This window comes from Phoenix dactylifera, chromosome 5, assembly GCF_009389715.1.
Source record: "Phoenix dactylifera cultivar Barhee BC4 chromosome 5, palm_55x_up_171113_PBpolish2nd_filt_p, whole genome shotgun sequence".
Lineage (NCBI taxonomy): Eukaryota > Viridiplantae > Streptophyta > Magnoliopsida > Arecales > Arecaceae > Phoenix > Phoenix dactylifera.
The window spans coordinates 6,468,221-6,486,607 of record NC_052396.1 but is presented as its reverse complement, the minus strand read 5'-3'; the positions used below and the strand labels follow the sequence as shown (position 1 = coordinate 6,486,607).

The following is an 18,387-nucleotide window of genomic DNA, read 5'->3' as shown; positions in this document are numbered from 1 at the left end:
TATGCTGTAAAGAAAGAGACAAAATGGTCGTGAGTTGAAAAGCATACAAATTCACTAGTTACTTTAAGGAGATTAAGAAGGAAACTTACCCGGGCGGTATTGCAGTAAGCACTGTCAACGACCACCTCCAGCGGAATGTTCCGGAACTCGGCCCGGTCCGCTGGAAGCATCGCACGCCGAAACACGGAGCGTGCGACCTCGGCGTCATGGATGGCCGAGCTCCCCTCGAGAATAGGGGAGTCCGGCTCGACTGACTCCTCCCGGAAAGCTCGGGAAGAGCCCGGCATGCCCGAGCCCGAGGTCCTGGAGTCGCTCGCTTCGGGGCCTCGAGTCAGCTCGGATCCTGGTCGCTGCGGCCGGATCATGGACGGCTCCCCCTGCTGGGCGATGGGGGCAGGGCAAGGAGGGGCCGAGGGGCCCGCATCGTCGACGACCCGCGCCCGCCTCGGGTCGGCTGTGGAGGCCCCCGCCTCGGGGCCGCTCGTCTCGGCCGACGTGGAAGCGCCGGCCAACCTCGCCTTCTTCCGAGGCTGGGGCATAGCTCCCCCGGCCTCGGCCTCTCGCTTCCTCAGGCGGGAAAAAAGCGATGTGTTGCTGGTCGGCATATGGGGAATATCTGAAATCAAAAATATCACCAAGTGTCAGACCAGTAGCAGTAAAAACAAAGGACAAGGGAAGAAAGTAATGCAACTACCCTTACCCTCGGGGCGCGCCGAGCTCAGACCCACGCTCGCCAGGGCGTCCTCCCGTAGGAGCTCGGTCAGGTCGTAGCCCTTCCCGAGGGCTCGGAGAGAGTCCAGGGTCCTCTGCTCCCTCCCCGAGGGCTCGGAGAGCTTGTTGAGGGCCTTCAACCGAGGGTGTCCCCACCTCGGATTGAACCCCCACGGCGCCTCGGACGCGAGGAAGAAAAATTTCCCCTTCCACTCGTGTATAGAGGAAGGGGCCCCGCGGAAGAGCGACATACCGCCTCGGAAGGCAAAGTATAGCCACTCCGCGTCCGCCGGGTTCTTCTTCAACAGAAAACACCGGCGGAAAATACTCACTGAGATCGGGATCCCATGCCCGAGACACAGGGATAGGAACCCGATTATGGTTCTCCACGAGTTCGGAGCCAACTGTGCCGGGACGAGCTGATACTCGACCAGCAGGTTGCTCACGAACTCGTGAATAGGGAACCGTAGGCCGGCCCAAAGCGTCTCGCGGTAAACCGCGATCCGACCTGGGGGCGGCTGCGTCACCCTATCTTCCGGCCCCGCAATTTCGAGACGAAACCCGGGCTGGAAGAAAAACCGGGAGCGGATTAACTCCAACTCCTCCCCTGATAGACTTGACCCCACCTCCTCCGGACCAAGACCCATTTCACAGGAGAGCGAAATAAAATTAAAAGCAGGGGATGATAACTGGGAGGAAAAGAGAAGAGGAACCCTAGCAATCACAGGGTAGGGACCTACTGGACATCGCCGGAAATCGCTCCGGGCACCGACGGCGAGGTTCGGTTGAGGAAGGAAGCAAGGGAGAAAGACAACAAAAATAAGAGGCAGCCAAATAAAACCTTTAGGGCAAACTCGAGGGGTTTATATAGACCCCCTTGACGGTCCAGATCGGCAGGGTCGGTTCCCATCTTCTGACCGGATTGCGCCACGTGTCGGCCTCGGAGACCGAGGCACCGTATTCGCTCCGGATCAATAAATCGGGTACGAAATCGAAGCCCTGTCCCATCGGATCTCGGGGCCTCATTATGGGTCCGCAGAATCGAATCGCCTTGAAGAACGAACAGACGGCACCTCCGCTCCCCTCATTTAATAAGGCCCTGGGGCACGTGGAGCCCCGACGTAGCCTTCACCTCGCCGGATCCATGATCCAGTAATACGAGATCGGGAGCATCCGATCCTAGGTCATGCCGCGTGTCCGTTTTGAACCCCGTAACGGCACACTCATTCATAAGCGGGGAGTCTCGATTACGGGATCGAGGCGTCGCCTCGTCGAGCCCGAGGACCCTCATCATGGGTCCGCCGCACGAAGCAATCTTGGCGATCCAAGAGACGCCACTCCCGTTACATCCGCTCCGAGAAACGTAAAGACACGAGCTCCACCATAAGTTCGCTGAATAAAGCAACCTCGAAACGCCCAAGGGCGCGGGTCTCGCCATAAACACTCCGAGAAACTCGAGGGCGCGGACGAGATTCGCCCCCCAACTCTAATGGTAGACTTTACTTCCCACGTCCGAGCCCGCAAGCCGCTCGAACTCGGAAGTCGGGGGGTAGTGTTGGGGGAATAAGATTTTTCCCCAAGTGACACGAATGCCCCCAAGAAGCCGCACAATCGCCGACCCTGAACAGCCGAAGTCGGCGTCCGACCTCGGAATGCCCGACCCCAAGACATCCGACCTCGAGACTTCCGACCTAGGAAAATCTTGATGCTCAAGGTCTACCCTTGTCAGCCACCTACTACGGCCGTACTCCTCCGAGGTCCAACTGAGGACCATACCCTGCCACTGCTTCAGCATTTATTGCGCATGGCCACTGTAAACCTCCAGTTCACTCAACAATCGATGCGGATCTCCGGCTTACTTCACAATTAATGCGGATCTCCGGCTTACTCCACATTTAATGCGTATGGATCCTGTCATCTACGGACTCTCAACTCTCCACGGCAAGTTAGCCCATCAGAGTCTGGTCAATCCTGATAAGTCTCTGATCCCGGCCGTACCTCCAACACTAATGCAATAATTCGCCTGGTAGCGTACCGGTTCGGGTCGTACGACGCCCTCACCGCCGACATCAGCACAATGATTCGCCTGACCGTGCGCCGACCTGAGCCACATGCCGAGCCGCGCTATGGCCCCGCCCTGTTACATCACAGGTAAACCGACCCCCACCTATAAAAGGGAGCCTTAGCTTCTCAGGAAGGGGGGTTGGGAAATTCCGTGCCCTACAAACACTGTTCATCTCCTCCTTACACTATCTGCCCCCTCCCTGACTTGAGCGTCGGAGGGCCGGCGCCGGAAAACCCGGCCACCGGTTTGTCTGCAGGCACCCAGACGGAGGACGCCGCCCGCTGACGGATCGCTGCCCCGCCGTGAAGACCTCCTGCTCCCTCTCCCCGGCCACCCCAAACGGAGGACGCCGCCCGCCGACTGGTCGCCGCCCCGCCGTGGTGACTCGCCGCTCCCTCTCCTCGACCGAAGATTGCCCCCGGGTCCGATTTCCAGCAACAGGAAGGAAGAGAGGAAGAGAGGAAGAGAGAAATTTTGTGCTAAACAAAATACTTAGATGATCCTGCACTCACCCCAGTATCTTGAAGATTAACAGTTCAATCATATAGCAAAGGATCCTAATTGCACAAGGTTGTACCCATATCCCATTAACACGAGGTTCGCCATTGTCACCAAGCCATAAACATGCCAATCCTAGACTATATATGCCACGATCAATTCTTAAAGGACAAAATAAAGAATCAGGCTAATAATTGAGCAATATCTCCTGTCTCTCCCAAGCTTGCCATGTTCAACTCGCATGGACAAATATTGTACCAAAATTCCAGCTCGCCATTGCAAAGCCCAGCAGCAAATCTTATCCATAATATATTAATATTCTTCTATTCTTGATGCCCTCGGCAATAAAGTCTATAATTGCTTTGGCTGGCTAATTTGCTTTTGAGCAAAGCGCTCCACTGGCTTGGACTCTCCGCTTCGACCTCTCCACGCGTCGGATGCCAGATAACTGACCGCGCTCCACCGCCGTGACCGAGTCCACTCACAATCCACGGCCACGTGGCGCCCAATGCCGCCCGCGCCTCCCATCCCTGAGGTCATTTTCGTAAATTAATTCAACAAAATAAAAAAGTGTCGGACTTTAATTAAAAAAAAAATCCGAACATGACGCCAAAGCCTATCACCTTCTGTTTTTTTAACCAATCCGTCTTCGTCCGGGTATTTAGGTTTTCCTCCGCCGAGAGCGAAGCCACTGCTCCTCTGAAACCAACTCCACACTTCTCAAAGGCTGAGCCTTTACGCTTCTGCAAGCGAGAAGCTGGGAGGCAAAGCCTTTGGTTTGACCCCCCTTTTCTTCCAAGTTTCTTTTTTTAAACGAAATATACCCAGTTTATTGTTCCCCCCTGTTCCTGGGAAGAAATTGGCGTTTTTTAGGTGTTTGATTGAGGGGTTTTGATGGTGGTTTGATATATTTGCGGGCGATGACTTATGGGGTACAATCCGAGGATGATATCGTGGTTTTGGGACAGAAGATGGGAATTGGGGACGGGAGTGGGGATTATGTGAAATTGGGTGATTTGGAGGCAGGGAGGTTTGTAGGGGTACCGGGGCAATGTCATCCGAAGAAATGGAATTCTCTCTGGTGGTGGATGAAGGTGGTTTTGTTGTCCCTTGGCTTGCTGGCAGGCACTGCGGCTGTCATTCTCTGCGTTGGCCCCGTTATCATCAAAAAGGTCTCTCCTTTATTCATTCGTTCTTTCTTTTTTCCTCTGTACAGTATTTTGCTTCGTGATCATTTTCTTTTTTCTTGAGGTATTTTTTTGGAATCAATTACCGCTTTGCACTGAGATGTAGTAAAAAAGTTGGCATTGATTGCAAAATAGATTTCGTTGCTTTGATATTCTAAAATTGCTATATTTTCTTGAAGAGAAGAAGCTATTTTTAGAGCTTATATTTGTCGGTAGAATTTGATCTTGTTATCAACCATTACTTGTTTCATTGCAACAACCAGCTAATTGTTCATTAAATAATGAAATCGAATTAATTTAACTTGATGGAACAATCTCTCTCCCTCTCTCTCACACACACAGGCACGGAGAAATATTTTATTGCTTGCACTTAAAAAAAAAAGAACTTTCATTTTGAAGAAAAAAAAGTGGGTATTGACTTAAAACAGGCTAACATTCTATAAAGGGCAAGATTTGGGAACTCATTATGGTAATAATTTTTTTTCATTGCTTTTCTTACCTATCAAGAAAAACCACACTGTCTCCTTCATGCCTCTCAAGCACATATAAAAGCTAATTCTGGGAGTTGGAAGCATATCGAGCATAGCTGTGCGGTCAAGAAATTATTCGATGCATGGAATCAAAGAAGTACAAAATGAATTATTGAGGGTTAACTGGATAAGTCTCCTGTTTTTACGTTGAGAAGTGTTGAAGATGCGAAATACCCTAGTTGCTGGCAATGCGATGCTCTATCATGCTTTTAGGTTTGTGATTGGATTCAATAAATTTGAATTCCTTTTCATAGATGGTGTTTAATGTGCCAAATTATGGCTTGAGATGTTTTCCAAGATCTTTTTTCAAGCTGAGATTTAGATGGGAAGCTTAAGGATTGCTCTCAAGCATGTGGAGCCTAACTTGGGAGATCCAAGTTGCACATTAGGAGGAATTGTTAGTCCTTTTTTATTAAAAAAGAAAAAAACCCAGTCTATCTATATTGTTTTCTTATAGGGATTATAGCATCACTTGGAAGATGTATGAGTCACTGAGAGGGGACCATGGTTTTTTGTTTCAACTCCTACTTATTTTATGTTCTTTCCATAGCTGAAAATTGTTTTAGAGGAAATGTATACTGTCAAGATTGTCCATTAGGATCAAAATACCTTGTCCAATGCCTTTATTTCATGTCTACTGTAATAGCTAACATAATTTCATTTTATAGCTACATCAAACAAGTCATCGCTCAACTAAGTTATAGTCGGCCATTTTTAACCATGATATGGTATATATCCACTTCACGAAAAATAAAAAAGTAGTCAAGAAAGAAAGGAAGTAACCAACAGTAGTCATTCTTAATATCTTAGTAAACCTGATAATTTGAATGTCCATGGAATCACTGTGGTTGGTTTCTGGTGACCTAATATATTTGGGTAACAGAATTGTAGATCTATGAATCATGAATAACAATCCATTTATACAGGATAGCTTTTGGATCATCAATACGGGACATCTTGTGCGATATTCTTTATTTTGCACATAAAATTCTGAATTTTTGAGAAACAACTGAATTCTTGTTTTCTAAATGTCTTTTGGGCCACAAAGGAGAGAGAAACCATATAGGAGAGAAGTCTGGTTTTAATTTTTATTCTTTTGTTACCAAGGCAACGGGCAAATATTTATAGGAACACTTTATAGATTTGAATGTTTTGTGTGCAACATTGTAGGGGATTGCTTAGAAAGCTTGCAAATTAATGCTTTTCTTTGATATTAGTAAATTAATTTATATAACGTCGTATTTGCTTCATAAAATTGCAATCCTCTACTTTTCATTCCAAGAAACTAATATTGTATGATATGTTTGTTATATACAGATCTGTTTATTCTCCATCTCTAAATTTAATATTTTATAATGATAGGTTTTGTTACTTTTGTATCACTCAATGTTCAAAATAATTCTAATTGGAAGCGTTAGGAGCTGTAGAGAGGAATAATATTGGTGCCATGATATTACTTTGTTCGTCGAAAAGAACTATAAATAGTAGTTATGCATGATTTCTGCATCTTTGGATATCCAATTTTGCTTCTGGAGATTGAGATGCAGCTAAAATTTCTTCACTGTGTGTGTCCTTAATGCATGTGGATCATGTGTGAAGATATGCATCTCATAGATGTGCAAGCCATAAACTTACAAATTGCTTCATAAAGAAAAATTGTATATTTAAGATGGTGAAATGAGTGGAATGAACTGAAATTGGATTCTTTCAACCTAGTATTCAATTTTTGCCTTTATCATGAAAAACCTTTCACTCCTGAAGTACATTGTCCTTTCACTTCTGAAGTACATATATCACTTGTTTTCTAGACTTACAAACACAGTGTGGTTGTTTCCGAAGGCCAAAAAGATGGGTTCAGAGACTTATGAGGGGAGGAGGTTTGGGAGAAGTTGAGATACATGGTTGGGAATGATTTATAAATAGGGATTTTTTTTTCAAAAGTATTTGGATCAGAGAACTTTCAATGTATTCCTCTAGATTATTGGGTGTTTCATTTCCTGCAGCTTGGGTAGCCAAATCTATGAGGTTAGGGAATGGTTGACCCTGTCAGAAATCAGAATGCTTCAAAATCTAGTCATTGGCTGTTTATCTGTAAAATGATGGTCAGAATCACTATGGCTTATTAACAGGAATTTTGGAAGTTTTAACTAATATGGTTCTATAAGCAACTGTTTGGTTGTAAGTAAACCTGTGGAAAGGATTTTTTTTTTATTTTTTTTTACATGGGAAAGGAATCTTTTATTTTTGCATTTGATTGGTTGGCTACTAAATTTGATGATTTGGAGGGGGGAAAAGCTTCCCTCTATACTCTGGATCTGGAGAAGTTGGACTTCTTCATTTTACAGCACTTTTTTTTTTCTGGGAAGCAAAAGTGAAACTTTCCAATAAATATATATTATTTTTCTTTCTTTTTTCTTTGTTTTCACGTAAAAAACAAACAGCTAGAAAATGTGTTATTCTAGAAGAAAACTAGTTCTTTTAGGATATTTCCCCTTGCAACCAAATAAACCCAAAATGAATTGGACAACTGTTTCTTTTTTTCAGAAAAAAAAGGTTTCTTTTTTCTTTTCATTTGATGTGCTGCAAAATTGTAAGTTCATCTTGCCCGTGTGATATAAGCATGGTGCATTAATAACTTGTCATTTGTGTGTTTTTGTAATAGGTCTTTAACAAAAAATGTATCTACAGAACAATCAAATTGGAAGTATTGATGTAGTAACGACTAAGTGACTCCTTTGAATTAGATTAATTACATCGCACAAAGAAACTCTTAAGCCATCCAAGGCACCATCCGGAAACTCCATATGTCTGACTCACAGAGCTTACAAGAAGTGATAAAATATATACTGACTGAATTGCAACAACACTAAAATTCAAAATTAAGTAAAGGCCTTGTGCTTAAGTCATGCAGATATTACTTTTGCTCCATATGGATTACCTTCTGTTGCCTAGATAATCAATTCACTTTAGTTGCCTTGAGACTTTCATTCGGATTGAAAATGAATCTTCCAACAGCAACTTCTAAGTTCATCTGAATGGTTATGTAGAGGTTTCAAGCTGTATTCATAACATGAAAATGTCATTAATTTAAATTTCCTTATCAGTGTGCAAATGAGATAATGAATCTGTGGCTAATGCTAGTCCACAAGAACATACCTTTGCCAGAATATAAGTTTGAGCTTTAATCTTCTGTTCAAACATTAAAGCTATATGAGGGACTACAGAATTTGTAGACCACACAATCCAGCACGTGTTTTTTTTTAAAAATTTGTTTTTCTTATCTCCTCATGCAAATGCAGCTAGAATACCAACCAAGGAGCAACCTTAATCCATCCACTCTCAGCCTCATTTCAACATTCTGAATTGGTGCTAAATTTGTAGCTAAATTATGAACGATAGACAATCTTGCCATGGAGCCTGCAAGACTATTTTGTAGTTACTATGCATCTTATTGGTTACATATTTAAAGGTCATGCTATTGGGAAGCAACCATCCAAAGTTCTCTAACTTGGAAAGAATCTAGAGGATGAGGGAAGAAGACAAGTTTTGATGTAGAGAACTGTTTTTACCTTTGAGGCACAAATTATAAACCATAAACTAAATTGAATTGGCAGCATTAATTGAAATAAACTAGAAGCTTGTTTTTATTAAATGATGTCACAATGATGGTAATACCTCAACCTTTAGCCATTTTTCTCATTCATTTGACTTCATTGGGTTAAATTTGTTATTTTGGCAGGTGGTTGTACCAATTTTGGACTGGGAAATGACCACTTTTAGCAGACCAGTTCTCGGACTGTTACTTTTTACTGCTATTGCATTATTTCCTGCTCTATTGGTGCCCTCTTCTCCTTGTATGTGGATAGCTGGGATGACATTTGGCTATGGTTACGGCTATCTGTTAATTATGGCAGGGACAAGCATAGGCATGTCATTGCCATTTTTAATTGGTTCTCATTTTCGTCATAGAATACATGTTAGTCTCTACTTCCCTCCCTTCTTGTCTATGTTTGTTTTCTAAATTTGTTGCATTTGTTTAATGCTATAGTGGATTCTTCTTTTAATTCTTTTGCAGAGGTGGTTGGAAAATTGGCCCAAGAAAGCAGCTATAGTAAGAATAGCTGGTGAAGGAGATTGGTTTCATCAATTTAGGGCTGTAACTCTATTGAGGATTTCTCCATTTCCATATCTCATTTTTAATTATTCATCTGTGGCAACAAATGTCAAGTATGGTCCATACATATGTGGTTCACTCATAGGAACAGTGCCTGAGAATTTCCTAACGATTTACAGGTTGGAATTCCCCTCATACTATGTGTGCCTCTGTTTTTTGTTTTTCTTTAAATTTTTATTTTTAAGTACAGTAGTTGTAAAGCTGCCATTATAAATCTATTTACAATATATTTTCTTTTTTTGCTTATTGTCTGACACATCTAGTTTAGTTATATGTGTTTAAGTTTCATATAAGCATGCTGCATGCATATATATATCAATGTTGTTAAAGGCAGCTGCTTAGGTGCCAAATTGAGCCAGGCTGCCTAGGCCAAGCCCACTGTAGGCTTTACTTCATTAATGGTTTCTTTTTTCCCTTTTCCTCCCTATTTGAACCCCATATGGGACCTTTTGGAGGGTAATGGAGGCTGCCACCAACCACTAGCTGCTGGTAGGCTGGTCAGTAACTTTTGCTGGATCAGCCAGTGGTGATGAGTTGCAGCGATGATGCCAAATTGAGACAGGCTGCCTAGGCCCACTGTAGGGTTTACTTCATTAGTGGTTTCTTTTTTCCCTTTTCTTCCCTATTTGAACCCCATATGGGACATTAATGGAGGCTACCACCACCCGCTAGCTGTTGGTAGGCTGGTCAATAGCTTTTTTTTTGCTGGATCAGCCGGTGGTGATGAGTTGCAGCGATGATGGCTATATATTTTTCGCTTTTCTTCCTTTCTTTGTTCTGTTCTTTCTCTAGACCAATCTTCAGCATCTTCTTTGTCTTTTTCTTCTTCTCCATCATTGATTTTCCTTTCTCCTACAATTGCATCTTTTTCACTTGGCCATGCTTCCCCTACTTTTCATATTTTTGCCTTCATCTTGTTTGCTAAACTTTGTTCTGAACGCCACCTCCTTGTCTTCTTCTTGTTGATGGGTGTTTGCTATGACCCTCCAGTCTATTGGGTTCTACTTCCCTACGATCCTCTTCTTCCCTCTTCTTCTACTTCATGCTGGGTGTTGGCTTTTTGCGGCCCTAGCTATGGCCTATATAGCTTGATGGTCACTGCAATGGCAGTAATTCTATTATCCTTCTTCTTTATCTTGTACATTTTGATCTTGGACTTTTTAAGTGTGAAAAAGATTTCATGATGCCATAAAAAATGGCAGCCGAGTGCATGAGGCTTTCGCCATTGCGGGGTTTGTGGAGGGTTAGATGTACATAGTCTTACTGCGAGGCTGTTTTCGTGTTTTGAACCATAACGTCCAAGCCACAATGAAATAATTTTATTGTTGTGCAAAGGCTCACCCTCAGTTTTTGTAATGCCTTACATTGTGAGAAGGACAATCATAATTTCCTCCCTAGGTCGCCACCTAGGGTTAGATATATATATATAGATATATATATATACATATATGTATTAAGATAAATTTGCTAAATTTGCAACATGGCAGTCTCAAATACACTATTAAGATACAGTTTTGTTCAGAAACTACTTAAGCCTATGAAGTATGAACTATTGCATGATTCAATGAACTCTTGTCCATTTAACTGAGCTTGTTTTGTACTAATAGAAGATGTTCAATATGATCGTTAAACCTGCTAACATGCTTGTGCAGACATGGCATTATGCATCAATATTGTAGTCATGGTTGTGTTGTTCGATTAACTTTCTTGGAAAGGGTTGAAAAGAAATAGTGCTAATAGCACATGCAGAGTTCTTTCTCCACCTCATAATTTGTCTTCAAAAGGCCTCGCGACCCTTTGGATATATTTCTTTTTTATAATATTAATCCAAGTAGGAGCTAAAACATTATTTACTCATCACTAGGTTCTAAGTTATATTGGAGTCATGAAGAAAGATTGGCTGAAGGACTTGGCTCATGTCAATCCATTTTTATATGTAATATTTACTTGATTTGCTATTATGCATGCATCACTATACGGACATCCAGATACACACATCATCTGTATATATGAAAAATATCCATCAGATTTGGAATGTAATTCCATGAATAAATCATGTGATACAACTAATGCAAAATGATGCTTTATAAGTAGTTTGGCATAATATTCTGGATAGTTCTTTAATTGATTTAGGGTTGGAAATGGGACTAGGCTGCCTTGAGGCCCATCGTACTGGGCCAAGTTGGAATGCTTTGGGCTTGAATTTTATTGGTCCGAGTTGGACACTGCTTAAAACTTGAGGCCCAAATAACTTTTGGTTGTATGTGGGCAACCCTTGGCTCAGTTCAAGTGCAACTTGCAGTTACTAAAAATTTATTGTATAGAGGCACGTAAACATTAATCAATTAAATGAGTGAGTTAATGCAATGGAGAATGCTTCAGTCATTTTAATGTTAGGGGCTTACCAGGAAAAGGGATGAGGAAAAACTAGCAGATGTTCTTGTTTTCAGTAGTATATACATATCTAGAATGTGGTGTGAAGAGATGTATACATATCTTGAACTCTCACATTTTACCGTTGAAGTCCCAAGTGTGTGTATGTGTGTTTGTGCATGACAGTATCATTATGGAGAGGGGTTTGCGAGCACAAGCATGGAGGAATGTCTGTAATGCATGTGCAAGAGATGTGAAAGTTGAAATTTGAATCACAATCACTGTGAAGGTGCGGTGGGAATATAGAGCCAGATCAGAGAAAAACAAAATGGATGCTTCCTAAGCTGGTTGAATGAGAATCATTCTAGGAGAAATGATGGGAAAGAGCCTTACATAAGGATGACTTTAATTTGTTAAAAAAGAGAAAGCTTTACCAAAAGTTAAATTTGTGTGGTTTTAGTGACTGTGGAGAAAACAGGCTTTAAAATTAGATGTGACATAATTAAAAATATGGAGAGTAACAGAACAAACCAAGGCAGGCTTGCTTAACATGCCAAATGGTACAAGCACATCCGAAGAAAGGGATTCATTGTACTTCACAAATTACTCCCAACCAAGCTCATATAACCCAATGTTCGCGTGCTCAACATACCATGAGAATTTCAAATGGTACGAGCACATCAGAAGAAGGAGGCCTATTGTACTTTACAAATTACTTCCTAATCAAACCTTTAAAGCCATATATGAGGCTATGAAAGAGGGTGGTCCTCAAGGTCCGCCGTACCGGTACCGGTCGGCGTACCGGTGGCCGGCCGGATCGGTACGGTACCGGTCCGGTCCGGTACGTACCGGCTGGTACCGGTCCCGTACCGGCCGGTACACGGTGGTTTCAAAAACCACAGCGCGCGGCGCTGTGGTTCTAAAAAAAAAAAAAAAAATTGTACCGGTGCGAACCGGCCGGTTCGCACCGGTACGAGGTGCGAACCGGCCGGTACGGGCTCCGAACCGGCCGGTACGGGCCCGAACCGGCCGGTACGCACCCGTACCGGCCGGTTCGGATAAAAAACCGGGAAATACCGGTTTTTTATCCGTTCCGGTACCGGTCCACGGCCGGACCGGTACGTACCGGCCCGTACCGGCCGGTACGGACCGGTACGGCATTCCATGGTGGTCCTAGAAACTCAGGCAGGTAAAGTACTTATAGTACTCGGGCAATGAATAGGAGTACTGGCAGTGTCTATTGCACGCTTTCCTGGATAGTTCTCCTGTTTTTTGAAATCTTATAGAAGGCAAGGGAGCTCCAATTGGCACTAAAAGGTGATCTCCAGAGGTGGCTTGTCCGTTCATATTGTTTGCAGATTACAAAACATTAGTTAATTAGATTAAGGAACCAGTCAACCTTAAGTTTGGTATATGCTACATCTTCTTGGGAATTAATGTATAAATGCTGGCCCTGTATGATGCAAAAGCACAGAGTAAATTAAGCACAATGGAGAAATGGATGGTGTTTTACGCAATAACAGGTGACTAAAAACGATTGCCCAATAATTTTTTTTCACCTGCTGTTTTATTTTATGACCTAAAGGGCTGGATGGATTGGATGTTCAAACAAATTATATCGGTTAGATGCATTGCAGAACCGCCTTGATATCCATTAAAATGTTGATCTGTGAAAAGGGCCTGATGGGCACAAAGTAGATTTAAGGATTCGAAGGAAAACTGTATGAACAATGCCGCTTTTCACAGATAACCCTATTTAGGAGGGGCCAAGAGGTTTTGAATGCAAGATGAAGAGATTATGATAGGTATAAAAGAAATTATATGGAGGACTAATAAGAAATGATCTGAGGGCATCTTATCTCATTCTCAATAATAATAGGAGCAGGGGTTAGTGGCTCTTTGATCCATCATGTTAGGTTTGGCAGCCTGCTTTGTTCTCTCTCCTGCAGTGCCCCACCATCTGATTCCTTGAGCTGGAGAGAGTTAATTCTTAAATTAAACAGGCTTTGATGTGTCAGTATAATTTCTTTAGCACACTGTTTGTATAATGATTTCTTAGTCCTAAAAATGTAGGCTACAGATTTAAGGAAAAGAGATCTCTGATTACTGACCAGGTTGCGGGTTCACATTGGAAATGGATCTGTTGTTGATTTGGATCAGGGCCCTTGTTCTTGGAATTGGATGGTAAAGTTGGTGAAGCTCACGGTGTTAACCAACAGTGTCGCAGTTCAATCCATCGAAATCATATAGCTTTGTTTGAATCTTTCTTTGTTCCCCTGCATGGTGAAGGAATCATAAATAGTTAATGTTTATTACAAGAAGAATCTTTGGGGTAGTATTCCTTCTGGTCTTTGTTGAATGAAATTTCAAAAGGGAGTTTCTGGCATATTACAGAGGCCACTGAAACTTTTGCTCAGGTGTCTTGTGGGAAGCTGCCAAGAAGCATTTTCATTTCTTGTTTTAGTGACACAAGGGCACACAGGCTTCTGAAGCAGATAAATAAAAGTAAACCTGGGCTGTGTGTGAAAAATCAACACAATCAATCACTCTCTTTTTCCTGACCCTTGTGGAAGCTTTATGATATATACTTGCTTTTGAGTAGTGAAGATACTGTCTCTATTTGCAAGCAGCAACCTGATCTATTTTTCTTTTGGGTGTATATCACTTGCGAGAACAGTGGGAAACTGCTCCAGGCCTTGGCAGACGCTACCAATAGAGGTGGCTTCCTTTCAGTGGAGCAGATCATTTATGATGCTCTCGGCTTCTTTGCTGCGATAGCTGCCACTGCAGCCATCACGGTCTATGCCAAGAGAACTCTTCAAACACTCCAAGCTGAGGAGGAGCTCAGTTAGCTCCAGGCAATTCATCAACCTAGGCATGGACCACAGTAGTTGATGTTTGCAGCTGTGTATTCATGGAGCGCTCTCTTCTGTTTTCTTCTTTGCTGCTATACACCCACAGACATTCTGCTTTGCGAACAATTTACTTGTACACTATACCTTGGGGCCAGTGTTATAAGGAAGGGGAGTTGATGTTGCTTTATAAAGCTTTGCAATTAGTAGCAGATGCTGGAAAGAAACTGTGACTGTATGTACTTATTGTTTTTTTCAGACAGGGAAGAAAATTTGTTAAGTTATACTTTCTTTCTTCTTTTTTTTTCTTCTTTTTGCCTAGTTTGAAACAAAAAGTTATGAATGCTATCTATCTAACCATTGCTTGTAAATGCCATCTTCCAAGTTGTCAAAGTTGTTAACATGACATTTACTGCATCATTGATCAATAACATAAATAAAGCTGTTCTTCAAGAATGACTGGATGTAGACACTGGATGCCAGGTCATCAAGTTAGACTTGTCAGAGCAAATTTGGATCCCTTGGGCCTTTTAGTCTTTCAAACCTAAAGGCTCTCAGAGGCGTCCTTTTTAATCATAACTGCAGAAACCTTTGTGTTTTCCAGTCAACCTTTACAGAAACAATTTCCTTTTCTTTTAGGGTGCTGACTTACTCGGTTAAGTTACTGGGTGCTGGGAAAGTCACTGGGTTTCAGAACTTGGAACTCATGATATTGTTTCAAATCCTACCTGCACCTGATTTATTTTAAAAAATGAAAAAAAAAACTTTACCTGCTATTATTAAAGGTCAAATCTGTGGGTGGCTTGTTACGGCGTTGCATTGATGTCAAAGCATCCGGAATTCCTCCCGTGACCATCAGCCAACCTGGCATCCTTGGACTAGCAAGAATACCAGGATTCCCACTGGAGAGTACGTAAATATGGATTGTATCCTTAAGAGATCTTGGACTCTTACAGGATCCAATCACCAAAATATAACAAATTGATGTTTGGATTTTACCTGTGGATAAGGTTGAATTTTATTTGGAAGTTTGCTCTTTCAGTTCCCATTATTCTAGATTCATTAAATTGGTATATGTATTTTGATGACATTGTAAGGTGATGAAATTGCTTTAGGATTATCAATGAAAGTTGAAATATATGATAGATTCTATATTAATTACATAGATCGCTTAGGGCAGACGAGACAAGAGGAGAGGAATGTTGTCCACGAGGAGGCTGCATGTACATTGACATATAATGTCTCGGGCCATGGATGATACAAAAAAAATTATATAAAACATAAATGGCCAGCTTCGCCGCAACTCATCATCGCAGGCTAAATCACTGCACTTATACCTGATGTAATGCTGCATCAGGCCACCTTAGGTACAGACTGCACTCGGTTTAGCTGGGATAAGCTTGTATTAACAAAAAATGGGGAATAAGCTAAACCATTGAGACAACTCGCTATGTTTGGTTATTATTATGGGTTTAAATAGGAATAAACCATCTTTATACCAGATCCAAATAGGGCCTTAAAAACTAAAGCCACCAGACCATGGATGCCAATAATCTCTTTTAGGTCTAATCACAATGTATACGTATGTATATATATGTATATGTACTCAGGACAATCGTTCATAATTGATTACGAATAATAAGTAACTATACAAACTAAAAGAGAGACCACACATGATTTTTTAGGTTTAGATTTTCAATTAGATAGTATATCACTGACTTTGAATATTTAACTTTTTTACAATAAAAATTTAATATAATATTTAAGTATAATCTTGATTGTGGGATCTTCATCAAATGTATACTTTTAAATAAATTATGTGCATCGGACATATCTTGCGCAAGTAAATAAGATATTAAAATTACATCTTTACTAATAATAACAGTGAAGCCATGCTGATGGGGCTCTAGGTTATGATTAATTGTTAAGAAAATAAAAAAATAAAAGAAATAAGTCAAAGGCAGAAGGAACATATTTATTTTTTTTATTTTGACAAATACAAAATTTAACTATTTAATTGCAAGATAAAGATATAGAAAAATAGTGTTCTCCAAAAAAAATTCCTTTCTTCTTGTTGTTTGTATGGGATTAAAGAAAAAAAGAAAAAAAATAAAAAAAACCATTTTGCATGATTGGAATTTGACCTTTTGTTTTCTAGAATAAAGTTTTATAAAATTACCAAATTAGACAACTAGAAATTAATTTTTCTCTATTTCAAGGAAAAAGAACTGGCTCTCAATAAATGGAAAACCCTCGCTTTCTCTTTATTTTTCTTTCCATTTATTTTTTTAATACTGAATAATGAAAAAACAAAGCAGATTCTTCTCCACCTCTCCAATTCTTCTGCTTTATTGGCAACTGAGCGTCAAGATGTGGTCCAATCATGGTCACAACGGAGACCAACGTTGATGGCAGATGGGGATTCGGACCCATCCAGCCTTGTAATTTCTCTCCGCATTACTTGGTTTGGGTCATGTCGAATGTGATGGATTTGTACCAAAAGTTTAAAAAAGTAAGAACGCAATGGAATCACGGAAAAAACGAAATCATAACCACGGGTTGTGTCAAAGTTTCATTGCCTGTAGCTGACTTAATAAAATAATTTTCATTGGGAACATGATCATATGAATCCCCCTGGATTTATCGCTCAGTTTGACGTAGCTTCATATAACTGTACCAACGACACCTCTTCCTTTATTACTTTTCTTTTTAAAGGCAAAGCCAACTTGTCTTGCATGCACGCCGTTGCTTGGACGTTGCTTAGACTTATCTAATTATTAAAAACAAAATTATCGTACGAGCCCTGGAGCCCTTCCCTGCCTACTGCGCTCTGTTTCTCCGCTCCATTATTTTTAAAAGTTAAATTCTTTATCTTGGTAGGTGAAGCTCAAGATATTGAGATTACTTATATAGATATGAGCCAAGTTTAGATTTTTGATATGACCATCAAAAGAATACATAAATTTTCTAGCTAGCATAGTAGCATCTCCATGCTTAAGTATTTGCATAAAATTTCTACTACTTTTTGTTTTTATTTCACTTTAATTTCAAACTAATACATCATCGCTTCTAAAAACTTTAAACATCATTGGAACAGTTTGATAAAATAAAAAGGTTTTGTCATATATGCCCTTCAATTTGGTTCATTTTTTTTGAAATTTTGAAAATGAAAACAGAGAGCAAGAGGAAAAATAGTCATACGGGTCCGCAAGGAAGCAGTTTTCTTGATGAAGTTATTGAAATAGATGTAGGCTATAAAGGCTACCTGTAAAAGTGCAGAATCAAACAAAAGCGAGAAATAGAAAAATAATAAAATCTATCGAGATCCAAGGAAAAAGTAGAATGATCAGTGGAGATGCACATCCCAGAGTTATAGTTACAAAAGTAAAGATTATTTTTTGCACCTCTGCTCCTTTGACCATAGTTATTTCTTAACATGGACATTTGATTGGGAGATCCCCATGGAGATCGGAATTGTTGAGAGCTTGCCACTGCACATTATGATAAATAGATTAACAAAGATGAGAGTGACATCAATAGGATCCTGTTGTCAAAGCTGAAACTGGCCTTTCAAGTTCCCTTGTAACAAGGAGAAACACCCGAGCTAACCTCTCTTTAAAGAAAGCTCTTTTCTCTACATGATCCTACTATTAATGCAACGAGGAACATTGATTTAGATATTTAAATTAGGGAAAAGAATATATGAACTCAGAGATATCTAGAATAAAAAAGAAAGATTCTACAATTAGCAGGGCATTAACATCGGGGCTAAAAAAGATACAGAGGAAGAGAAATGACTTGCAAGCCTCCGTTTCATAATAAACTATGATTAACCACAATCATCCATGACTCTTTACAAGACTCCATAAGTGGAAGTGATAGAATTTTTTTTCAGAAATGTGGTGGTAAATGGATCATTCAACGATCTAGATTGGATGGATTTTATTTCTTTCTCCAATAGAATAGAAAAATAAATAAATTAAACTGTAGAGTCGTA

At 41.0% G+C, this 18,387-nt stretch overlaps 1 protein-coding gene across 1 annotated transcript; it reads left to right on the top strand.

Moving 5' to 3' along the window:
- Positions 1-3,900: 3,900 nt before the first annotated feature.
- LOC103716892 (TVP38/TMEM64 family membrane protein slr0305-like) lies at positions 3,901-14,777 on the top strand. The gene is made up of 4 exons (XM_008805080.4): positions 3,901-4,446; positions 8,731-8,967; positions 9,067-9,284; positions 14,216-14,777. Exons 1-4 carry the CDS (start codon positions 4,195-4,197, stop codon positions 14,388-14,390), a joined length of 882 nt encoding a protein of 293 aa, XP_008803302.2. The 5' UTR covers positions 3,901-4,194; the 3' UTR covers positions 14,391-14,777.
- The last annotated feature ends 3,610 nt before the right edge of the window (positions 14,778-18,387 follow it).